At 35.2% G+C, this 26,065-nt stretch overlaps 1 protein-coding gene across 25 annotated transcripts in view; it reads left to right on the forward strand.

Moving 5' to 3' along the window:
- The window catches only part of Wnk1 (WNK lysine deficient protein kinase 1), a 135,276-nt gene that overhangs the window by 44,481 nt on the left and 64,730 nt on the right, over window positions 1-26,065 (forward strand). For all 25 annotated transcript variants that reach the window (XM_087186118.1, XM_021249242.2, XM_021249235.2 and 22 more), the window contains exons 2-4: window positions 12,546-12,718; window positions 22,700-22,920; window positions 24,855-25,012. In XM_087186118.1, the coding sequence (XP_087042244.1) occupies window positions 12,546-12,718; window positions 22,700-22,920; window positions 24,855-25,012 (552 nt within the window). The remainder of the gene's footprint in view (window positions 1-12,545; window positions 12,719-22,699; window positions 22,921-24,854; window positions 25,013-26,065) is intronic.

Genomic DNA, 26,065 nt, shown 5'->3' on the forward strand with positions numbered 1-26,065 from the left:
CATAAGGCCATACCTAAAATAGCTGAAGTTAATTGCCTTCACACTCAAATTGATCTCATGTATTTTAGGGGAAAAAGCTTCAAATTTAAGTGACAGGCTAGGTATTGTTTTGAGTTTTGCTATGTAATAGATACTCTAAGGCATTTAGTGAAAATAGTTGGTCATTTTCTAATAGAAATGTTTCCTTTTTGTGGTTCATCTATTGTACATGTCTGCTGCACTTTTAGCGTTAACCTATATATCCCAAGTTGTAGATCTTTTGGAATTCTGTGTGGTTTTTGTGCCCCCTTCCCAAAGATAGGAGAGAATAGACTCTCTTAGGCCTCAAATTTACGTATTTGTGGCCCAGACTGGGGGTTAAGTGGAGAATGTTTAATCAGTAGAACCTATAAATTAGTACACATCTGATTTGAGAAAACACTCCTATCTTTATTATAAATATATTTTCCTTCATGTTGCTTTAAACAGAAACTTTGTATGGATAAATGAAGTACAAATAAAGACAAGCCATAGCAGGAAAAAGGAACCAATGGAGGAGTTAAAAAAAAACAGGTTCTTTTTTTGAACTGCAACCCCGCCTCTTAGTGGTCTTTTTTTTCAGAGCAATTCTTAAGAAATTCCATGAGAAGCACATTATCATATTTTTTACCTGTAGAGAAAAATTTCTCTAATGTAGACTCTTTATCGGATAGACCCAGGTTCATCTCTAAGGGTACCAGATTGGAAGGTCATAAAAACAAATCTGTTCTAGGAGTTTAATCTGTAGATGTGGCCACAAAAAAATTCAGGAATGATTTTCATACTGTATTTGAAAACACCTTTAAAGGCACACCAGTCTTTTTGTTTAGCAGTTAAGAGTTTTGTTGTTGTTGTTGTTTGAAACAAGGTCTCACTATATAGTCCAGGCTAGCCTTGAACTCACTATGTAGCCCCAGCTGGCCTTGAAATCATGGCAGTCCTCCTGCCTCAGCCTCTAGAGTACAGCATGCATACCCCACAATGTCCAGTAGCAGTTAAAGAGTTTTTGCAGGAGAATTATTTTGCTTCTAGTAATTTTCCCAACTTCCTAGGCCTTTAGTCCCTACTTCAGGAGTTTTCAAGAATAAATTACCCCCCTGGCTGCTTCTGCACAAACCCCAAACACTCTGCACCTATTTCCTATGGTTGTGGAGAGGGAATGAACAAGTAAGTCTATAGAGCAGTTTTCCTTACGGTATCGGTCCCAGTTATCCTAGTGTCTAACTACATCTGTATTATTCTAACAATATTCTCTAATTAAAAGTATTATTTTAAAATTTAAAAAAATAAATTACCTTTAGCTAGTATTTCAGTCATCTTTGAATTGCTGTTATACTATGTAGGCCTATGAGAAATATGCCAAACTTGGTTATTTATATAATATTTAAAATATTTTAAAATATGACGGATTCTTTTTTAAGTTTTGTTTTTTTGTCAGTAGTAACTGAAATCTATACTGTGTTGAGAAGCATTGTTCCAAATTGCTGTATCCGTGCCTGAAGACAAGTTTTTATTTCTACATCCTAATACGAAATATCAATTAGTATTACTGTTAAAAAAAAAAAGTGGAGTAGTTGCTCAGGTCTTTGCTAAGTCAGTGCAGTGTGGAAAGTGATAAGAAAGGAGGACTCTAATATTGACCTAAAATATTTTAATCAAGAAATTCCAGATACTTCTCCACCCATATTTTGATATCTAGACTTATGTGTGGTCTTAATTTAACGGTAAAACTTGGAATATAGCTAAAAATGAAATATTATACAAGTTAAAAAACCTTTAGGACCGGATCCCTTTGGAGTACACTTATCAGCTTATAAAACGAAAATTTTAAGTTTAATTAATGAAAACCAATTTCATTCCTTTAGTCTCAGTATTGATATGGAAGGTTTGCCTCTGAGACAAATAAAATAAGCAGTAGGAAAGGGTAGGATCGATACTTTAGAAAATACTGAAATATGAAGATAAAGAGAGAAGATGTCTGTTAGAGAATGTTTAAGATGAAATAATTTCTTAAAAACAAGGGCTAAAGATGTGCAAATTGTACCAAACATTAGCACTGTGTTTCTCATTCAAGAAGAAATTACATCAGCAAATAATATACTATGTGCTGTTGTTTGGATGGTACTGAGACAGACAATTGTTCTAGTTGTTGACTGGCTCCCCACTCCCTAGCAGTCTGAAAATGTACATCTTATTGGAGGTCATGTGACAGTGCTCTTTGGTTTGTTCATTTAGCCTGTCAAAACAATTTAATGTAGGTGGAAAGAAATGAATAGAATGAGTTAGCTGTAATCAGCTCTTAGTGCTGGAGAAAGTTTCTAAAAAGCAAGAGTGGTTATTTTTAGCTTTCACATTATCAAAAATTAAAAAGATCAATACCTAAAATTGGTAAGGAGAACATGGGGAAATGGTCCTTTAGCCATTGTTGGTGGAAATCCTCCCCTCCCCCCCCCTTTTTCTTTCTCTCTTCTTTTCTTTTACTTTTTTTTTTTCTTTTCTTTTGAGACAGGGTTTTGCTATGTAGTTCAGGCTGACCTTGAACTCACAGCCATCCTCTTGCCTCAGCCTCCCATGTGCTGGGATCATAGGTGTGCGCCACCGTCCCTGGTGAAATATGAGTTTCTATAGCCTTCTTAGGTGCTAGTTTGTTAGGCTCTATTAAAATCAGAGGTGTGCAAACCAAACTTTTTGAACTTGCAGTTTTACTACTGTGAATTTATATGACAAGACACTTCCAATAACATGGCAAGATACATATATAAAGAAGTACATTGTACCAATATTTAACAGATATGAAAATTAAGTAAAAGAAAGTTTTACTATCTTTTGATTTTTTTTTCTTTTGATTATTTTTAAATTTATCATTGTATTCATGGTAGTTAATGGTTGGTAATATTTAAACCACATAGATTCCTTTTATTTGTCCATCAGCTATAATATGGAAAACTACCAGTCCTTTTCAGTAATCTCTAGTTAATACAGAAATACTGTATTAACATGGATCTTCTGAGAAGAAATGATTTCAGAAGCTTGTGAATTTCAGGGCAATACTGAATTTTTCTGAGTATGTTCATCTGTAAAACAAAGTAAGATTACCTAGACGCTCAAAGCAACTAGTTAGTAAATAGCAAACACTTAACACATATTAATTCAAAAACCCAGCCATTCTTGTTGGTCTGTGTGCTTGTGATAGCTTTGATATACTTTATGTTGTCATAGAAGGTTTTTTGGGAATAAAGTTATGTACTACTCTGAGAAACCTTATGGACTATTCTTAGATTTTAAAAAAAAGATTTAGTTAGGAACAAGTTGACAAATTATTGAAAGAAACCTAAAATTATTTGGTTGGATTTTTCCTCTACTTATTAATAATTTTCTGTTCTGATACAACTGTATTTCTAATTTTTGACATTTAGAGCAGGGGATGTAGCTCAGCGGTAGAGTGCTTGCCTACCTAGTATGTATAAGGTTCTGGGTTTGATCACCAATACTGCAAAAGAACAACAAAAATAAACAGCAAAAATTTAAACAAAGCTCTTAAGCCTTTTAAAATAATTCATCTATAGAAAGGATAAAAACCTACATGAAAAACGTAAATCATCCATAGGTTACTTTCAGGCAAAGTTAGAAATCAGGTGATCTTAATGTTGCCATGAACTGTTGGATTGACATTCACTATTCTCAAGGAAAATTAGTTGTAGATTTCTGATAAGGAAGAAGCCCACTGTTCTCTTTTCCTCTTTATTTATACTGTATTGTATATAGTAGTTGGCAGCTTTTTTACAAAGCACTTTCATAAATTATTCTTAAAAATAAAAATTTTGGTTGTGATCTTTGCAAGTTGGTCATGGGTTGTTAGACTTACTGAGATTTAAAGATTCAATTTTCACCTTTTTATTAAGTCATAGAAGTTTCTTTTATTCTTGGAGAAATATTTAACTTCTTGTTAAGGATGATGTGCATGCGTGTGTGTGTGTATACACACACACAAACTTTGGAGGGGAAGAGAAAAACATATTCATGGATTTATTCAACGAATAGATATTGAACAGGACAGCATGCTAAGTTGTCATGTGGTAAAGATAGAACATTGAAAAGTCATTTTGTTACTGCCTTGTCACAATAAAGCTTTTGAAGCCTTAGTCTTTTAGGATAAAACTCAATGTTGCTTGTTATTCAATGCTAAGAAAGAGGTTTGTACTGTACATAGCTCATAAAAAGTATAAATTGAGTGGAGGAGGTCATGATTTAACTTAGAATGAGGAGCTATCAGGGAAGGTGTCCTCAGGGAGCGGACTCCATCTGGTTGAACTGAATGACTGGGCATTAACTCAAGAGAAAAGGGTGATAGACATGGAAAAACATGTAGAAAGAACCTGAGGTAAGGAAGGAGCATGAGGTATTTGAGAATGGAAAAATTAGCGCATCAAGAAATGAGGGTGAAGAATCAGACAAGGACCACATAGAGGACCTCATAGATCACAATGATGTGCACTTTTATTCCAAAGGCTGTAGAAAGCTATTGAAGGGTTTTTAACAGGATTACACTAGAACCCCAATTGTGTGTCACATTCTGATTTCATAGTTGTGAAAAATATGGAAAATGGTTTTTCTAAGATTTAAATAGGCATATTTTAGAATTTATGCACATGGTCATTAAAAAAATATTCTGGCTATAATATGGGCAGAATGGACAACAGACTGTTCAAGGGTAAAAGTAGATGTGTAGAGATAATTTAGTTTAAGGTTATTATTGCAGGAATCCAGAAGAGATGGGATAGTTTAAAACAGGATAGGAGCAAAAGAGAAAAATGTAAGTAAATTACCTTTTCAGCAGACAAATTTATAAGTTTTGTACACTTTAAAACATCTTTGAAAACTTGGAATTGCAAGTATGACAGAAACAGTCTTTAAGCAGACTGTTGTAAGTTAACAATAGGAAATGACTTACACTGCAGTCTTATTTCATATCTAGTAAATTTCTGGCTAAAGTATATATCCCAGCTGAGAGAAGACATTTCACAATTGAAATGCAGTATGTCTTTTAATTATGTAAAGATTTTGTGAAAGCTATATATTATTCAGACTTAAAGTTCACTTCCCATTTGTATAAAGTGATTGTATTCATATAATTTATATATAAGCTATTACTGTTAAGTATGCTGTATTATCTTATATATACCCCAAGGTTCAGCTACAGTGGCCTACTGTATATATTTTCCCGTAGTTTTAAACTATGGGTATATAGATAAATTTAAATCTCACGGTTCTTTGCTACAGTTTTGAGTCCCTTTGTCTCCAGTCTGTACCCTGCATTTCTAAGCTTGCCCTTAGCTAGCATTTTGTTTTTGGTAAACACCGGTTCTTTTAGTCTTATGCATTTTAAGAAGTATGTTGACTTGACCTATAAGCATGAACTCAATCCTTAGAGTGACCCACTGATATAGGCACTTCTCTTACAATGCTAACTCTATCTTGGACAGACTCACAGAGTTGAATCTTTTTTGATGTTCTTAAAGCATCCTGTTTTATCCCTTTTATTGTACTTAGTAAGATCATGCCTCTTCCTCTTACACTGTAAGATCTAGATAGCAGGAGCCTTCATTATAACTTGTCTGTTACAGGGCACCCACCCACACCTTTGTTAGAATTTAAGCAAACACTTAGAAGTATGTATGATAATTGCTAAAACTAAGAGGAATGTTGCATGTTACAAAAGAGTCCTTAGCAAGAAAATAGATTATATGTTAAAGTGTTTAAAATATCACTTTATAGGAGGTAAAATAATAATTCACTTGGCTCATAGGATTATTATTTTAATTATTTTTAACATTGGATTAGATTCTCACAGTTTCTTAAAATACCTTTTCTTAATTCAACCAAACTAAGGTTCAGAAGGTTTAGTAATATGTGAAAGTTTAGTAATATGTGAGAGGCTGAGGTGACTTACCGGAGCTCAAGTCCAGCCTAGGATGCTCTCTTCAGTAGTACATATACTTAAAAGATCAGCCTGGGTTACATAGTGAGTTTAAGTCTAGCCTAAACTACGTATCAAGACCCTATCCTTAAAAAAAAAAGTATGGTAAACAAGATATTTTAAAATGTATATATGGTTGGGCATAGTGGCACACATCTATAATTCTAGTGCTCGGGAGGCTGAAGCAGGAGGATCACCACAAGTCTGAGGTTAGCCTGGGCTACATAGTGAGTTCAAGTTCAGCCTGGACTACATAGTGAGACCCTGTCTCAAAGGAAAAAAAAGTATATATGGAGAATCCCTATTGTTTGTAATGGAAAACCAGATAAGCTGATGAAACACCAGATACTTTGAAACTTATTAAAACTATATAGAAAACTATCCTTTCAAATGAATAGCTGAGCTTGCAATGTATAAGGGTAACTCCAGGGTCTAAAATCTAAGAAGAAACTTCTTTTTCTCAGTGTGGGCAAACTGAATGAACCCTAGGGCTTTTCTATGACAGTTACTAATCTTGTTGACTAAGAGGCATGGTTTTATTGTCTGTCTCATGATAAATGAGATCTTAAGCCCCAGCAGAAATTAGAACTAAGATCTAATGAAGTCATTTTCCTTGAAGAGGTACAACTTTAATGAAAGAACAGACTAGAGAAAAATTCAGTTTCTGAGACTGGGAAGAGAAGGAAACATTTCAAAGTCAGTTGAAGAAGTTTACCCTGAGAATTCATAATCAAGGACATGTAGTCACACATGTATGAGATTCAGATTTAAACCCACTGCAAGGAGTCATGGCCAGGACTAATAATATCCCTGAGCACCAGGCCTAAATAAGCCCAGAGCCTATGTACAGGGTTATACATAACCCACAACTGAGAATAGATGGGATTCTAACAGACAAATCACAGTTTAACATAACCTATTGTGTAGTACTATAAATCACAGGAAGAAGAAACAACTATAAATAAATGTCAGCATACAAAATCTTTGATAAAATCAGGTTCCAGATAAAAGTGATACTGAATTGAACAACTACAGTATGTATATTTTAAGATGGACACCATTTACACTTACAGTCACAGCTACTTAGGAGGCTGAGCCAAGAGGATCACTTGAGCCTAGGAACCTGGGGACCAGTTTGGGCACATTGTGAGGACACCACCTCCACCCCCACTCCTTCATGCAAATATCTTTTCATGAGACAGGGTCTTGCTATGTAGTTCAGGCTGGCCTTGAACTCACTATGTAGTCCAGTCTGGCCTCCAATTTGTGGTGATCTTCCTACCTCAGCCTCCCAAGTGCTGAGGTAACAGGTGTGCACCACTATGCCAGGCCCAGATATCTCTAAAAGAGTTAGAAAGGACTCAAAACAAAATACTGAGATGCTGTTGGGAGTTTTGGTGCAGAGAATAATTGATTTGATAATGAACTAAAATACCCTGAAGTTAAATACTAAATAAAAAGTACTACCTTAAGTCATCTTGCCTCAGGTAGTTTGACTTCTTTTGGCTGTCTACAGAATTCTGGGAAGTACATGTTTTGAGAGATAACCAAGGATACAATAACTCTGCTGCTGTGAACTTGAGTCTTGGTGAACAGGGTTGTAATTTTATGGACAGAGCATATAGCTTCTATTTGAGGGTTAGAATAAAAGTGATGAAGGTTTGTGAAAGGAGATTTTTGTGGAACTGTGAGATCGGACAGTCTTGTAGTGATAATTTGTATATGTGCTGCCGAAGTGAGGACTCAGAATGATAATTTGAAGATGGAGCAAAATCCTGAGAGGGAGGAAGCTCGTAGAAGTGAGGACTCAGAATGATAATTTGAAGATGGAACAAAATCCTGAGAGGGAGGAAGCTCGTAGAAGGGTGCTGGGGAAACTTGTCTGCCCCTGAAGCAGGAATGGAGTGGAGGTTTGAGGGGATTGGTACAACTGTAAATTGAATTATCAGACCTCATCCAAATTCCATCTGTAGAGTTAGTGCTGAAAGAGGAAGGGCAAATCCATCTACAGGCCACACCCCTCCATTGGGCCTGGTGGAGGCCTGAGGAATCACTCTCCCACTGAAGCCTTCAGTATGTGCCTTTTCTCCCCCCCCCCCCGCCCCCACTACCTAGTAAGGAGAGGAGAGACTGGAGTGGTGACTGGAGTTCCTTTTTTGAACCTTTTCAGTGGCCACTTTTAGTGATTGAGTGCTTAACCCTATGGTTTATTTTCTTTACAGCTATCCAAATATACAGGGGGTAATAAATATATGATGAATGTTTTAATTTAAAAAATTTTTTATTATAGTAAAAGACATAGTGGCATTAATCCTCCTAAAAATACCAGCCTTTGCTTCAGACACACTTACTCCATGTTCTTACCACTTTCTGAAGCAGTTCTGAAAGTCCGTGTGTGGGTGTGTGTGTATGATGAAAAGTAGTACAGTGAATGCCACTGCCATGTGCCATCCAACAAAAAGTAGGCTTATAAGAACATTACAGTTTGTCCACCACTTTATTTACCACATCTGGCACTGGGCTACTTCTGGCTCTTCCCCAATATCCAAATGACCATGAAAGGTCAGTGTTTTGAATTGATTCAGGGCATTGAGGCAGCAACAACAGTGCAGCTAAACGACACAAGACTGCCAGACTGCTTCAGAAAGTGGCAAAAATGATGGGAGAAATGTATTCAAAATGAGAGGAGTAATTTGAGGGAGATGAATGGCAGTGTATATTTTACTATAATAAAATTTTTAAAAATTAAACATTCATGATATTTAAAAAAACATTTATTTTGTATATCCCCTCATCTATGTTTTAGCTCTCACAGACTTGGATGGTCAGTTGAAAATATCTGGTTTATGTTCATGTCTCCCTTATTTCTGGAGTAAGGACTGGAGCAGGAGCAGGATGTCTTGCATCCCTGCCTCCTTTAAACCTTGTGGTTCAATTAATAGTAAAAAGAACAAATAAGCTGATTAGGTGTAGTAGCTTACCAGAGAATTATTGAACAAGGTGTAGTAGCTGAGCTTTATGAAACAATGTCTTGGAAGTGCTGAAAGAAAAATAAACCAACCTAGAATTCTAAATCCACTTAATCTGTCATTCGAGAATGAAGATAAATAAACCTTTCATACAACCTAAGGTTCTTCCAGTAATGGATATTTATTGATAGAATTTTGAAAGATATATTTCATTTCAAAGAAGAAAGCTGAGCCTAGAAAAAGGAAATAAGCAAAATGGCACAGAGAACCAAGATTATGTGGGAAAATATAAATAAGCACATTCTGTTATGTAATAACGATAAAAGTAGCTGGTCAAATAATAAGAGAATAAAAATATTAGTGCTATAATGTATGAAATGGGGTAGGGCGATTGGAATAGTGGGTTGTAAAATATGCAAATTATACTTCATTTAAAATTGACATATGCTACATGTGTAGAAAAGGTTTTTGAATAACAGAATATATTTTCTCAGTGTTATTCCAAGTAATGGTACTTTTAATTAAACTTAGTATTCTGTTAGGGGCTTGGTACCGGGGATCAAACGGGTTTGATTTGGTTTTTAAAACAGGGTCTTGCTATACAGTTCAGGCTGGCTTTGAACTCACTAAGAGCCCAGGGTGGGCTTGGACTTACGGTGATCCTCCTGCCTCAGCCTCCCTAGTGCTGGGATTATAACTATCCACCACCTTGCCTGGCATGTTTTGTTTGTTTTTGTTTTCTTGAGACAAGGTCCCATTATGTTGTCTAGGCTGACCTCTTAACTCATGTGCACAAGTGATCCTGTAACCTCAGCCTCCCCAATAGCTGGGGGGCTATAGGCATGCATCACCATGCTGGGCATATTCTGAGTTTTAACTGGTTCATGCTATATTTTACACGTTATGAAAGGATCTCTTCTCATGGGAAAAGAAAGCTAATTTGATTTCAAATATTACATTGGAGAGGATGTAAGAGGAAGTTGCCCTACTAGGCATCCATTGTTTTAAAGCTACAGTAATTAAGAAAATCTGATATTTGTTCTGGACTAGACCATTGAAATAGATTGTAGAGTACAGAAATAAAATTACATTTAAATGAAGTTGACATATGGTGGAGATAAGGCTAGGAAAAATTGTTCATAAAATGAACTGGAGGTACTGGTTGGCATAGAAAAAAACCAACAATCCCTCTCTTATCTAACCAAATAAATCCCTCACTAAATTGATTCCCCAGAGGTAGCAAACAAAACATACTTATATTTTAAAAAGGAAAAAAACTCATGGCCTCAGTATCTTGAAGGACTGAAGGGACACAGTATTTTCTACAGAGTAAAAGATAGATTAAATTATACTGAAATAAAATGTCTGTAAATCAAAAGACGTCATAAGGTGACAATACAAAGCACAAATTGAAAGATCATTGTGACACCCAGGTGTGGTGGCACACACCTGTAATCCCAGCACTCATAGGCTGAGACAGAATAATTGCTGCAAGTTGGAGGCCAACCTGAACTACATAGTGAGACCTTGTCTCAAAAAGCGCCCCCCCATCATTATGACTCTAAAATCAATAAAGAATTACTCTCAGAATATGTAAATGAAATCCTATAAATCAGATAAAGAAACAAATGAAATGTTTGACATCCCATAGAAGAGGAATTTCAATTAGACTAGAAGAATATAGAAAAGATTGCTCATACTTATCCTGAAGTAACCAATAGGATATGATTTTGTACCCATTAAATTGGCCAAAAAGTTCATATCTAATACTACCAACTGCTGCTGAGCCTATGAAACAATGATGGTGACCTTTGTATGGTTACTAGGAGGGTCTCATAGTCCGTTAGGCCTGCTGTAATGAAATGCCTAACACAGGATTGATATATAAATAATAGAAATTATTTATCACTGTTCGGGAGCCTGAGAAGTTGAAGCTTGGATTCCATGTCTGCTTTACTCTGCTGCACCCTCGCACGGTGGAAGAGGCTGAAGGGATTAACCTTCTCTCAAGCCCTGTTGTGAGGTCACTAATCACCTCCTAAAGACTTCACCTCCTAATACCATCATCTTGTGGGTGAGGATTTAATATAAATCATTTAGATAATGACAAAAATACATAGATGTGCAAAAGAAATTGTCGAAATAATTTTCAAAGTTTAAAAAAAAACTAGTGACGTAGTTTTCATCTCTCATACATACTAAAATCTACTGGGAGGTCTAATAGCTAGCTACCATAGTTTCAGGTGATGATTAGCATGAATGATATTTTGAGATAACCATTTGCTATGTGATAGGAATGTATCTAGGTCTGCCAGTGACAAAAGCATGGCTAATGCTGTTTAGGTTTTACATATGTAAAGAAAATGTTAAGTTTTAATTCAAGATTAATGAAAAATAAGGATTTGTTTTCACACAACTTTGTAAATCTACCTTAAAGGTGTTTGTGGGCCACATATTAAGAACTCAGATCCTATAGACTGATATATACATGCCCAAGAAGATTAACATTGAAGCTAGGGGTAGTGGCATCAACTTGTAATCCCAGCACACTGGGAAGCGGAGGCAGGAGAGTTGCACATTCCAGGTCAGTCCAGGCAGTTTAGCGATTTAGCAAGGCCTTGTCTCAAAAAAGAAGAAAAAGGGCTGGGGATGTAGCTCAGTTTGAAGGCCTTGGATTCAATACCCAGTACTGCAAAAGAAAAAAAAAAGCGACAGCATTGCTTTAGCAACAAATGAGGAAGACCCTAAAGATTCCTCAGTAGATATGTGAATTATGATATATGTTCAGATATTTCATACAAAGTATAAGAAGCCATTATGTGTGCAAATCCAAGGTAGTGACTATTCAAGTATAACAAGTAGGAATGAGGAACTAGTTACATATGGGGGCTTTAAGTTAGATTTGTATTGCTTAAGTATTTAACAATATAACAGATCTATTTTATACCTGAAATATTTCATGCTTAGAGATAGTTTCAAATTTAATTCACAGAACAATGAAAAATTGGTGTATGTGGGGTGTTGTCAAAGGGCAAATAATAAATTTAATGTATTCCCCATGCTTCATCTCAGATAAGAGGCCAGTTAACTCCTATGAAGGATCAAGCACTTTAAACGTGATTAAGCATTCTTACTAGATGATGCACACAAAAATCCAGTGAGGCAGTGTTACATATTTGTAAAGAAAATTCTAATTGATGCAAAGATAGAACTCTTAATTTTATTTAGATCTTTCTGCTTCCCAATTCAGTGCCTATTCCATGACCATTAAATTGCCTGTAGCTAGCTATAAATCATCAGTTTTGGAAGTGGCAAGTTAACTCTTGTTATAAAATGAGACTATATCTAAGACACATTAGCAGTAGGGATTCTAAAATAATCTCAAGCATGACTTTACAATCTAAACGTTTCTTAAGCACACTTTAGCCTGTTCTCATACCCTTAAGTCAGGCTACTGAGTATTATACGTAACTTTTGTGTTCCTATTTTAAAGGTATTGCTTATAATTTAACATCTTAATTCAACTTTATGATTGTATTTTATCATTTTAATTCACAGTCTATTTTGATTTTTTATTTTAGGACCGGAAGTTAACAAAGTCTGAAAGGCAGAGATTTAAAGAAGAAGCTGAAATGTTAAAGGGTCTTCAACATCCCAATATTGTTCGATTCTATGATTCCTGGGAATCCACAGTGAAAGGAAAGAAATGCATTGTTTTGGTGACTGAACTTATGACATCTGGAACACTTAAAACGTAAGTTTGTCAACATTATAAAGGCTAACCAAGAAGTATAAGACAATTTCCCATATTTCAGCCCTACCAAATCTACTTTTATTACCCAACCTAACCTACTAAGGAGGGAATAATCCTTTCAACTGTTACTTATACTAACATGTTTCCCTGCCCCGCCCTGCCCCCGCCCCCCCATCAAACTCAGGACCTTGCGCTTGCGAGGCAGGTATGATGCCACTGAGTTAAATCCCTGGCCTCACAAAATCTTCTCATGTGTAAAGTGATTTGGTAATTATTTATTGATAACATTGAATTGAGATGTTATTGCAGAATAAACCTAGTTAAGTCATGTAGATTGGCATTTCTAAACTTCAGTGGCTAAGGGACCAGAAATCAAATGTCAAGGTTGCCCTCTAGTGGTAAAAATATTAAAGTTTGTTGGGGAGCAACCCAATTATTTTATCACATTGTTTTGGTTTTTGGTACATCTCTGCAACTGTTACATCAGCTGCAATTATGCTGTGACAGTTTTCACTAAACAATACTTTTATTGCCATTTCCCATAGCATCATAAATTGAAGCCAAAATAGCTAGACCTGTCATCCCTTTCAGGAAAAAAAGTTACCATGCAGAAATTCCATTACCTATTTTAAAAAGCTTTAGGCAAGAGTTGGAGTCTGCCTTCAGGAACTCATGTCCCACAGAGTATCTGCTTGTATTCAGAGAGGAGCCTGTTGTAAATTACAAATTATAAATTGTTTTTGTGCTTTTCAAAGCTAATACTACTGAATTGATTAATCCCAGATCTTTTAGTCTTGTATTTAGTCAATTGCTTGCAGCTTTGACTCCTCCAGGTTAACATGTGGAAAATCTAACAGATCATAATTTTTCTCCCGCAAACTCTACCAAACTTCTCCAGCACTTTTTTTTTTTTTGGTACTGGGGATCGAACTTGGGACCTTGCGCTTGCGAGGCAGGCGGTGGAACCACTGAGCTGTCCAGCTCTTGTTTATTGTATCACTCTTTTCCTGGGTTTTACTTCCTAGCATTATCTAAATGAATTAAGGAAAAGTGTATTATTTTGTGGGATGTTATTGCATATGGAGTTGTTTTCAGATTGTTAATAGCTAGTATATAGGAATACAATTGATTTTTCCATGTTGATGTTGTACTTGTACAGCATTGGCACTTTTTTTTCTTAGTGTAGGCATATATGCATATGTTACATTCTCTCCATATTTATATGTAGGATTATGTCATTTTGTGACACATTATATCTTTATACCTGTGTGCCCATTAACATACTTATAATTATTGTTTTATTTTTGTGATTTCTTAAATCATGTAGGAAATAAAATTATGAACAAAAATACATTAATATTGGTTTTAGTATTTAGTTATATAATTATCTTTACCAGAGGTTTTATTTCTTATGTTTTCAAATTATTGTTTAGGTTTTACTCTATTCTGAAGGGTTCTTTCTAGCATTTCTTGTACAGCTGCTGTACTACTAAGAAATCCAGCTTCTTTATATGCAAATATCTCAATTTCTCCTTCATTTGTGAAGTACATTGTTTTTTTTTGGTACCAGGGATCGAACTCGGGTCCTTGTGCTTGCGCAGCAGGTGGCGAAACCACTGAGCTAAATCCCTGGCCTGTGAATTACAGTTTTTGCTTATTATGGAATTCTTAGCTGGCAAGATTTGTGTTTTTCTTCAACACTTTATATATGTTATCCTACTGTTGCTTGGCTTCCACAGTTTCTGCCGAGAATTCCCTTATATTCTTATTGAGGTTACTTTGATTTTGATAAGTACTTTCTTGCTGCTTTCAAGGTTTTCTTATAGTCTTTGTCTTTCAACAGTTTGAATATAATGTGTCTTTTTTTTTTTTTTTTTTGGTACCAGGGATCGAACTCAGGTCCTCACTCTTGCCAGGCATGTGCTGTGCTGCTGAGTTAAATCCCTGGCCCTGTAATGTGTCTTGTTGTGGATGTTTATGCATTTATCTTTCTTGGAGTTTGTTGAGCTTTTCCACTGTGTAGATTCATGTTATTTATCAAATTTGAAAGATTTGTGGCCATTCTCAGCTCTTTTCCTTTAGCTCCTCCTCTTCTGGGACTCTGTATATATATGTTGTTCAGCTTGATGGATGGGATTCCACAGGTCTTTTAGGCTCTTGTTCATTTTTCTTCATTCCTTTTTACTTCTGCTTCTCAGACTGGATACATTCAGTTGACCAGTCTTAAAGTTTTGCCTACTTTTTAAAGATAAAATCTTACTATCACTGCCTTGGACTTCCAAGTGCTGGGATTGCAAGTGTATGCCACCATACCCAGCTAAGTTTGCTGCTGCTTCTGTGTGCTCGGATATTATTTCAGCTTACAAATTTCTGTTTGTTTCCTTTTTAAATCCACCCCCCTGCCCCCGCCCCCACCCCCGCCCCGGTACCAGGGTACCAGGGATCAAACTCAGGACCTTGCACTTGCAAGGCAGGTGCATTTCTACTGAGCTAAAGCCCCGGCCCTGATATTTTCTTTTATTTTAGACCTTTAATACTTGGCAGCCATTATCCTCAACATTCAGTTTTCTAGTTTTGGGACTAGTACTATAATTACCTTCATTTAATTATGAATTGATTTAAATATTTCAGCACCAAAATAACTGGTAGCTGGAGCTCTGGTTTTATGAAGGTGGGACTTTTCTCAAAGTGAGTAAGTAAAAATCAGCCATAATGAAGGACCCTATTTCAGAAAAAAATTTTTTTAAATATTTTATATATGCTGATAGCACATACTGTGCCTGGTTGCCACTTTTCTTTCTCTAGATGATTATGGTGATTTTAACTAAAATTGTTTGCTTGCCTTCTTAGTCTCACTGTATTTAGCATCTCTAAATTTGGAAAAATTCCATTTGTGGTTATACTAGGAATATGATCCCTTCTTGTCTATATTCTCTCCTTGCAAACAGTCCTATACTAGTCTTGCTTATTATACTCATGTCCTATAGGCTAGGTCCCTAAAATGAAATGTGAATCAAAGTATATGTGTGATTTTCTTTTTAATAGCAGTTGAAAAAAGGGTACAGTGGGTTTTGCTTTTTTCCTCGTGGACTAGTATAATCTTGAAGGTCTTTACCAAAATGGTAAGATTTAAACTAGGAGGTAAAGGATATACACATTTTCTGTAAATGGAGAGGTGCTATGGAGAAGTAAAATAAAGAATATAAAGTTAACTCTGTAAGCTAACCCTTTTAGTTAAAAATGGGAAATTTATGGGGAGACATAATGACATAAGATTCTCAACATTTCATTATAAAAATTTTCAATTATACAGAGATGTTGAAAGAATTATCAACAGCCACACATTCACCCCCTAGTTGCTGTCATTATTAACTTTTTGCTACATTTGCCTTTTCACATTATAATCTGTTTCTTTATCCATCAACAATGTGTTGTGTTTACTCCAAAATCAATAATAATCAGCATGCTTCACCCATAAACTCTTCACTATGCATTTCATTAACTGAAGTTCCAGTATTTAACTTTTTTCCCCTTACAGTGAAACCTACATACAGTAAAAAGTATAAATCATAATTTTATGGTCCACTGAGGTTTTTACTTTTTTTGTTTGCACTACTAAGGATTGAACCCATGTCTCTTTATCAATGAGCTACTTCCCCAGCCCTTTAAAATTTTTTTGAGTCTTGCTAAGTTGCCCAGGCTGCCCTCAAACTTGCAATCCTCCTGCATGTACCTGCATTTTGACAAAGGCATTCACTTGTGTAACCATCTAAGATACAGAACATATCCATCATATCAGAAAATGCTTATACCCCTTCCCAGGACTATACTCATCTACTCTCCAACGGTAACTTCTGATGTATTTTTTAAGGATAAAAAAATTTTAATTGACATATACAAATTGTACATACTTAAAGGGTGCCAGTGATGTTTCAATATGTATACATTATATAATGTTCATATCAGAGCAAGCATATCAACAGCGTATCATTTCTTTATGATTAAAACATCCAAAATCTTTTCTTCTAGCTGTTTTCAAATGTACAGTACATTTTCATTATCTATAGTTATCCTGTGTGCTAGAATACTAGAACATGTTTCTCCTCTTGAAATACAGTGGGGTACACACTGATCAACCTTTCCTGATTCCTCCTTGTAACCTCTCATAACACTCTTTTACTCTGAATTTCTATGAGATCAGTGTTTTGGTATTACACATATGAGTGAGATTGTGTAATATTTGTTTTTTTGGTGCCTGGCTTATTTCACTTAACACAATGACCTCCAGTCCTATCATGTTGTAAATGACAGAGAATTTCACTCTTTTTAATCATTGAATAATATAATATTCTCATGTCTCTGTGTGTGTGTGTAACATTTTCTTTACTCATCATTTGATATATATGTTTCTTTTTCTAGCCTGTTGTGAATAGTGTTGCAGTAAACATGGCAATGAGATGTGTCTTCAACATACTGATTTTATTTCTTTTGTATCAAATCCCAATTGAGGGATTACTAGTTCTGTATTTAATATTTATAGCGACCTCTATGTTATTTTCCATAATGGATGTACTAATTTACATTCCTGCTAACAGTTTATAAGGATTCCCTTTTCTTCACATCCTTGCCAGCACTTGGATCTTTTGTCTTTTTTGTAATAGTCATTCTAACTAGAATGAGGTGATTATGATTTGCATTTACCTAATGATTAATGACAGTATTTTTTTTTCATGTATCTACCTGTTGGCTGTTTGTATGTTTTCTTTTGCCCATCTTTCAATTAGATTGTTTCTTTTTTGCTTTTGTATTTGATTTCTTACACAGCCTGGAAATTAAGCCTTTGTCATATGTATAGTTTGCAAGTATTTTCTCCCATCCTGTAGGTTGTTCACTTTGCTCTGTAGAGCTTTTTAGTTTGATGTAATCCCCTTTGTCTGTTTTGCATTTGTTGCCTATGTTTTTGCGTCTTCCCCCCAAATCCTTTCCTATTCCTATTTCTTAAAGTGTTTCACTTACATTTTTCTTCTAGTAGTTTCATAGTTTTAGTTCTTACATTTAAGTCTTTAATCATTTTGAATTGACTTTTGGATCTAGTTTCATTCTTCTGCATGTATACATCCAGTTTTCCCAGCACCATTTATTGAAGAGGACTATCCTCCAATGCATGTTCCTAGCCCTTTTGTCAAAGATCATATGCCTATAGATGTATGAGTTTCTTCTCAGCTCCATGTTTTGTTCTATTGATTGGTCTGAGTACCTTTTTCATACCAATATCATGCTGTTTTGATTACTGTAGCTTTACAGAATGTTTTGGAGTCAGGTAGTATAATGCCTGCTTTGTTCTTTTTTTTCAGGATCGCTTTGGCTATTCAGATATTTTTGTGGGTCCATACAAATTTTAGGATTTTTTTTTCTAGTTCTTCAAAGAATATCATTGGAAATTTGATAGGGATTTCATTGAGTATTTAGAATGTTTTAATGCCATGGCCTTTTAGCAATATTGATTCATCATTCTTTGAGGAAAGGGTGTCTATTCTTCAGTACTGCATTCTCTTCAGTTTTTTTTATCAATGTTTCATGGTTTTCATTGTACAGTATAGCAGTCTTTCATTTCTTTGGTTAAATTTGTCCCTAAGTTTTGTTTTGTTTGTAACTACTAAATGGGATTGTATTCTTGATTTCTTTTTCTTAGAAATACTACTGATTTTTGCAGGTTGATTTTGTATCTCACAATTTTGCTGAATTTATTATTTCTAATAGTTGGTTGTTGAAGTCTTTGGAGAATTGCATATCCTTGTCTTGTTCCAGATCTTGGAAAGAAAGCTTTCAGCTTTTCCTCACAGTATGATGTCAGCTGTGAACTTTTCATATATGATCTTTACTATGTTGAGATATATACCTGTGATACCTAATTTGTTTAGTTTTTATCATGAAGGGAAGTTGAATTTAATCAAATCTTTTTTCTGCATTTTTGAGATCATGTGGGTTTTGTTCTTCACTGTGTGGGTAAGGTATATCATATTATTTATATATCTTTGGGCTGAATTCCATTTAGTCATGGTGAGTAGTGTTTCTAATTTACTGTTGGATTTGGCTTATATAGGAGTTTTGCATCTATGTTCATCAGAGATACTGACTGTAATTCTCTCTCTCTCTCTCACACACACACACACACACACACACACACACACACACACATCTGTCATGTCTTTGGTGGTTTTGGTGTCAGATTAATGCTGGTATTGTAGAATGAGTTTGAAAAAATTACCCCTTCAGTTTTTGGAATAGTTTGAGAAGAATTGTTATTAGTTGATCTTTAAATGTTTGGTAGAACCTAGCAGTAAGTTCTTGGGCTTTTCTTTGATGGGAGATTTTTGAATTACCAATTCAGTCTCATTACTTGTTTTAGGTCCATTCATGTTTTCTGTTTCATCATGATTCAATTTTAGTAAGATGTGTATGTCCAGGAATTTGACTATTTCTTCTAGGCCATCAAGTTTCTTGATTTCTAGTTATTTTTAACAACCTCTAATAATCCTTTGTATTTCGGTGGTGTCAGTTGTAATGTTTCCTTTTCCACCTCTGATTTCAAGTATTTTATCTTTATTAGTCTAGCTAAGGGTTTGTCAGTTTTGCCTATCTTTTTGAAAAACCAATTCTTTGCTTCATTGATATTTCATTTTTTTTAAAGTTTGGATTGGGGCCAAGGATTTAGCTCAGTGGCACTGCTCCTGCCTCACATGTGCAAGGTCCTGAGTTCAATCCCCGGTACCCCCCACAAAAAAAGTTTGGGTTTGGTCTGTTCTTGGTTTTTCTAGGTTTTTTTGGCAATACACTGTTAGGTTTTGAATTTGAGATCTTTCTGCATGTTTTTTGTAGGCATTAATTGCTATAAACATAATTTGATACTCCTCCTGCAGTATCCTACAGGTTTTGGTATGTTGTGTTTCTGTTTTCTTTTCTTTTGAGAAAATTTTAAATTTCTTGTTAATATCATCCTTGTTTCATTGGTTGTTAAGAGTAAATTGTTTAATTTCAACTTATATATGCGTAATTTCCAAAGCTTTTCTCTTTTTTTTTTTTCTGGTTTTATTTGATCGTGGTCAAAAAAGATACTCTCTAGTTTTATTTTTTTTTTTAATTTGCTCATGATTTTTAATTTTTCTGTGACCTGCCACATGATGTATTCTGGAGAATGATCCATGTGCTGTATTACAATAATACAAAAAAGACGTTGATTTAGCAGACCACATGTCATTATTTTGCATACAGTTCCTTAAGAGAATCATTAAAATAGTATGAAAAATTAAAATGCAGCTAATTTGTGGTGTAGCAGTTGTAAATGCATATTATATACACCAGCAGTGCGGCACTTGTAAGATTTCCATAGTAAAATTTAGAGAATTAGTTATTGATAAGCTATTCATGAATATTAATAAATTTCTTTCAGTGAAATAATTTTGATTATTATATTTTATTTTATTTTTTTCCGGTACCAGGAATCAAACTCAGGACCTTGTGCTTGCCAGGCAGGCATGGTGCCACTGAGCTACCTCCCTGGCTGATTATTATAATTTTAAATTGATATGAATAGTATTAATATTTATATTTGGGCAGTAATTATTCAAATTCAAGCAACTAAGTAGATTTCATCCACTTAATAGACTTATTAACTTTTATTAGAAAAAAGACTGATATAAGTAATTAGATCTGTTTGTACTACTCTGACTGGTCTGGCATTGCTGAAAGTAGAGTGTTGAAGTTCTGTGCCATTGTTTTATTGGAGTCTGTCTCTCCCTTTAGGTCTATTAATATTTACTTTATATATAGGTTGTCTGGTATTGGATGCATATATAGTTGCAGTTATTATTTTGGATTTATTTTAGTCCATAAAACTCACTTTTGCTATTATTTTTTATTATTCCACCCAGATGAAGTGAGATTTCATTTTAGTTCCACTGTTAGATCTAGTTCTCCTTGTATTTGTTTAAATGATTACTGTAGAGATTGGATTTATATCTTTAAATCTTTACAACTAGCATTGATATTGTATAATTTCATGTAAAATAAAAGATCCTTACATAAGTAGTCATTCTTACTGCCTGTAAAACTTACTCCTCATGCTGTAATTTTCTTTCATTAAGTTTATTGGTACATTTTAGGTATACAGTATAGTTACATTCATCATTAGGATCTTGTACCTTTACATGATGTATCTTGGATCTTTTCCCCCATTTCTCTGCCCTCCCTTTACCCCCTCCACCCTTCCTTATTTATGTAATTTTCATATATGATACATTTACATACTCTACGAACATCCCAATTGTTATTTTCCCTTCCCAATTGTTATTTTCCCTTAATTAGCCATGTATTTTAAAGATACTAAGAAGAAAATATCATTGTTCATATTTGACATTTTTGTACTCTTTAGTTTTTTTGTCTCTGGTACCAGGGATCGAACTCAGGTCCTTGTGCTTGCGCAGCAGGCGGCTCTTCAGTTTTTTACCCCCGCATATTTCTGATGAAATGTGCATTAGGATGCAATCCCTGAACTGTACATCTGAATATCCCTACAGTGGACAGCATCAGAAATCTCTGTTCTGTTTTGTTGGCTTTGGCTGAGCTGTGTGGAATCTGTCTCACATGTGCATATTTCAAAGGTCAGCTAGAGATTTGGGCAAAGAACATGCAGAATGTAGGACTTTCCTTCTCTGCCTATTTTCTGAAATTTTCTTTCAAGAGCCCCTCTGTCCAATTGAACTTTCTGTAGCGATGGAAATGCTCTACAATGGGTACTGACCCAAATGGTACCATTTGCCACATGTGGCTTTTGAGCACTTGACAGACATGTGGTTCTTGCACCTTAGAAACAGAAATTTTAAGTTAATCTACATTTAAATATAGTCACTTTTGTCTAGTGGGTACTTTATTGGACAAACTATCGTTGCAAAAAGTTCTATTGGATAGCACCCTCCTCAATGTTATGGTCATCCCAAGCTCTGCCCTTGTGTCTGGTCTGTGTCATCAGACTGGGGCCGCCTTTTAGTTGAAAAGGTGTAGAAAACAGGAAGCCTCCAGCATTGCTTTCCCTTCATCTTTGTGTGAACTCACCTCCAGTTTATGACTGGTTTTGATTGTTCTCCCAACACTGTCAAATTATTGTTTTGATTATTTTTTTTTTGGTACCGGGAATCGGACTCAGGACCTTGCACTTTCGAGGCAGGCAGTGGAATCACTGAGCTAAATCCCTGGCTGTTTTGTGTATTTTTGACTAGAGTTTATAAATACATCTGCCACTAATAGGAGCTACTCCATCATTTACCAGATGCAGAATTCTGCCTACCTCTTTTTTGGTTTTTGTTTTTTTTTGTACCAGGGATCAAACTCGGGACCTTGCGTTTTCAAGGCAGGCGCCGGAACCACTGAGCTAAATCCCCAACCCTTTTTTCGCTTTTTTTGACAGTCTTGATATGCAGTTCAGGCTGACCTTGAATTCACTATGTACCTCAGGCTGGCCTCCAACTTGTGGTGATAAGTGCTGGGATTATAGGCGTGCACCAACATGCCCAGCTCTCTTAGTCATTTTGATAGTGAACTATTTGAAGGAATTCATTTTTATGCTTTCTGATTAGAATTTTCTTACTGCTAACATAAAATTTTCATCTGTGAATTAAATACTGCTAATGCTGACACAGTCAGCCTAATCTCCTTTTAAGAAAAAAACTACCCTAATTTTATAACCATTTAAATGAAAGTACTTGGAAGATTTATTTTTCTTTGTTTTATAATAGAATTTTCTATTTTGAACTATTGTAGCCCCTTTTTAACTTCACTAAAAGTATTCCTAACTTTTAAGGTTACTGAATCTTAATGTTCTAAATTTGATATTCGCCCCTTTGGTATGCTCGTATTTAATGGAATTCTTCAAAGCAACAAACACATATCACTGATAACCTGTTTGGTGTACCTTGCTTTTTCTAGGTACCTGAAAAGGTTTAAAGTGATGAAGATCAAAGTTCTAAGAAGCTGGTGCCGGCAGATCCTTAAAGGACTTCAGTTTCTTCACACTCGAACTCCACCTATCATTCACCGGGATCTTAAATGTGACAACATCTTTATTACTGGCCCCACAGGCTCAGTCAAGATCGGAGACCTTGGTCTGGCAACCCTGAAGCGAGCTTCTTTTGCCAAGAGTGTGATAGGTATGTTTCAAATGTACCTTGGAGCCTGAGTGGCCTTTTGATGTTACTTTTATTTAGAAATTTGACTCTACCCAAGCTTTTCTGACATCGAATACACCTTCAGAATTTATAATTTGAACCTAAAAGGTGATGAGTTCTACTTATGAAGTGTGGAGTTCTCTATATTTATTCTTCTAGAATCATCTTGAAGACTATTGATGTTTTATAAAGTTAAATAGAGAGAAATAAGGTGAATATTTTTTACAATCTCATATAACAACCTTAGTCATTCTGTTGATATTTAATAGTATGTACTATTTATATAGCAGATACTCGTCTCCTGAATTAAATGGAATCTATATATGCAGTTTGGTTTCTGAAATGTCTGGAAATGTATTCAGATATGCTTGTTAAAATTCTATTTAAAAATATGAAAATAGGACAGTTCATTCTGAAAAGTTGGTTTTACTCTTTTCTTATTCCCATTCTTCAGAACTTATGATATATCTGAAACAGGTTTCTCAACTTTAGTACTGTGAACATTTGGAGCTGGGCAATTCTTACTAGGGACTGTCTTATGCATTGTGGGATTATTTAGTGTATAATCTCTGGCCTCTACCCACTAAATGCCAATAGCATATCATCTGTTCACCTACCCTTGATGATTACAACCAGAAATGCAATGTGGAGGGCAAAATCACCCCCTGATGAGAATCAACGATGTAAAGAATGAGAATGTACTTTCAGACTTAAACTATTATGTTAAGAGTCACAGCTGGCAAAAATAATGTCTATTTTGATAAACTTCCACTCTGAAGAGATTAAATGGGGAATCCTAAGTATTAATATGAAAAGCTTAGAATACTTTGCACACCCTTACAAAATAGCAGTATTCTTGCAATATTGCATAAGTAGGATTTTGGAATGCTGATTTTACATTATTTTATACAGCATTAATAAGAAGAATGGGAAAAAGTTATTTGAAGCTGAATTCTATTTTGCTTTCTTCACATGAAACATTTCTTTCCTTGTCTTTGACATTTTAAAATCTCTGGCCCAAGAGAGTTACTTTCTTTGTTAAGTGATAGTATACAAGCTTGTTCTCTGAAATGCCCTATAATTTGAAGTGTAAAGACAATTATTTTGAAGCATTGCATAACCTAATCTTGTGGAATCGTACATTGGGTGCTCATAATCAGTTTATATTTGAGTTCTATTTGTGTGTGTATGTATTTGTTTTTTGCCTATAGGATGTCCCTCACTATTATTTCCTCTACCTGCAGTAGGTTTATTTATGTACTGCAGGTGGGATGGTAAGTATGTGAAGAAAAAGGCTTTGGTGAGTGGCCTTTATAGGTAATTTAATTACACTTTATTACCTTTAAAAGTATAGTAAACACAGGGTTTTTCACTGCAAGGCCTCCTTAAAAAGTGAAACTGATCAAATGGAGTGTTAATAATGCAAGAGACTAGCTGTAAATGTTGATTTTGCAGCTACCATACAGTAGGGGGCAGACAAGTATTTAATATTTTAAACCCATCATTTTATAGGCAGATGCTATTATATTTGTTTTGTTCCCTGCTAGTTTCTTACCATTTCCTTCCATTTATTTTCAACATGAATTATGTTAGTTTATCTCTTATTCAAGGCTCTGTTTGACATACTTTGTGACAGGAATCTATTTTAAACGGTATGTAATCAGTTACTTGACCCTGTCCGGTTTCTTATAAAGGCCTTGCAGTGGAAGATCTTTTGTGAAATACTTGGTAGAACAGACTGACTAAAATGATTTTTTTTTCTCTTTTCCCCCCTTTTTTCTCTTTCTTTTTTCTCCTCCAGTTCTTCTTCCCTCCCTTTTTCTCTCTCACAGGTCAACCCCTCTGCTTCTCTCCCCTGGTGAGTAACATCTATAGCTTCTGCTCACATTGAGTCTGAATCATTCTTTTAATTTAAGGTACCCCAGAGTTCATGGCCCCTGAGATGTATGAAGAGAAATATGATGAATCCGTTGATGTTTATGCTTTTGGGATGTGCATGCTCGAGATGGCTACATCTGAATATCCATACTCGGAGTGCCAAAATGCTGCACAGATCTACCGTCGAGTGACCAGTGTAAGTCTTCCCATACCTGTTGGTGAGCTTTGGTCACATCTAACAAGGAATATCAAGCTGGACAATATCCTACCATCCATAGGGGATAATATAGAAAGTATTCTGAATAAGGTATTGGAGGAGGAGTATTGAGGTATATGCAAGGTTCATGAAATAATAAGAGTAAAGATGAGTAACCACCAGTTTATCCTGGGTCTAACTTGCATTCGCTTACACTTTTTTTTTTTATAAGATGTGGGTGTTAATTTTTTTTTTTTTTTTACTCAAACTTGTGTCTCCTGCCTGAGCCTCCTGAGTGCTGATATTACAAGCATATACCCAGCCCTGTAGAATGTGTTTAAAACCACACCCCTGTCACCTACTTTTTAGCCCCTGTTAGTTGATAGTAATCCTTTGAAAGTAATCCTTTTAACTTGGGATCCTTTGGCGAAGTAATTTGTTCTCAGACTTTTCTCTGAATGGCTTGATGTGGTATATTATTCAATATATATTATTAAATCATATGAATGTCCACAATATTTAAGGTATAAATTAATACTTTAGCTTAAATTACCTCAGGTAGTTCATGTTTCCTGACAGATACTATTTTCTAGAGCTGTCCAATGGCAACCTAAAATGTAGTTTGTAGGATTCATCATTTTGTTTTACCACTATGTGTTTCATTATGCTCCCCCTTTACTCCCAGTACAGATGGTTTTATACGTAATCATACCATACCATACCATACCATACCATACCATACCATACCATACCAAACCAATAGAAAATTAACAGTAATTTCTGGATTCCATAGAAAATTAACAGAGATTTCTGGATCACCTTATACCCTGAATCTATTCAGATTATTTCCCCCATTGTTTCAGAAATTTCTGTTTATAGTCCATCTTCAGAATAGGCTCCATCAGGGTCCACCAAAGATATTTTGTTATTGTTTCTTAGTTTGTTCCCACTTTCTTTATCTGGATGCCATTGAATCATTGAAATTATTTTCAAAACCATCACACATTTAGAATTCATCTGTTTGCTTCCTGTAGTGTCATTTTACTTATTATT

The sequence above is a fragment of the Heterocephalus glaber genome, unplaced genomic scaffold (assembly GCF_053883595.1).
Source record: "Heterocephalus glaber isolate CG9 unplaced genomic scaffold, H.glaber_assembly_v1.0 deba00000281, whole genome shotgun sequence".
Classification (NCBI taxonomy): domain Eukaryota; kingdom Metazoa; phylum Chordata; class Mammalia; order Rodentia; family Bathyergidae; genus Heterocephalus; species Heterocephalus glaber.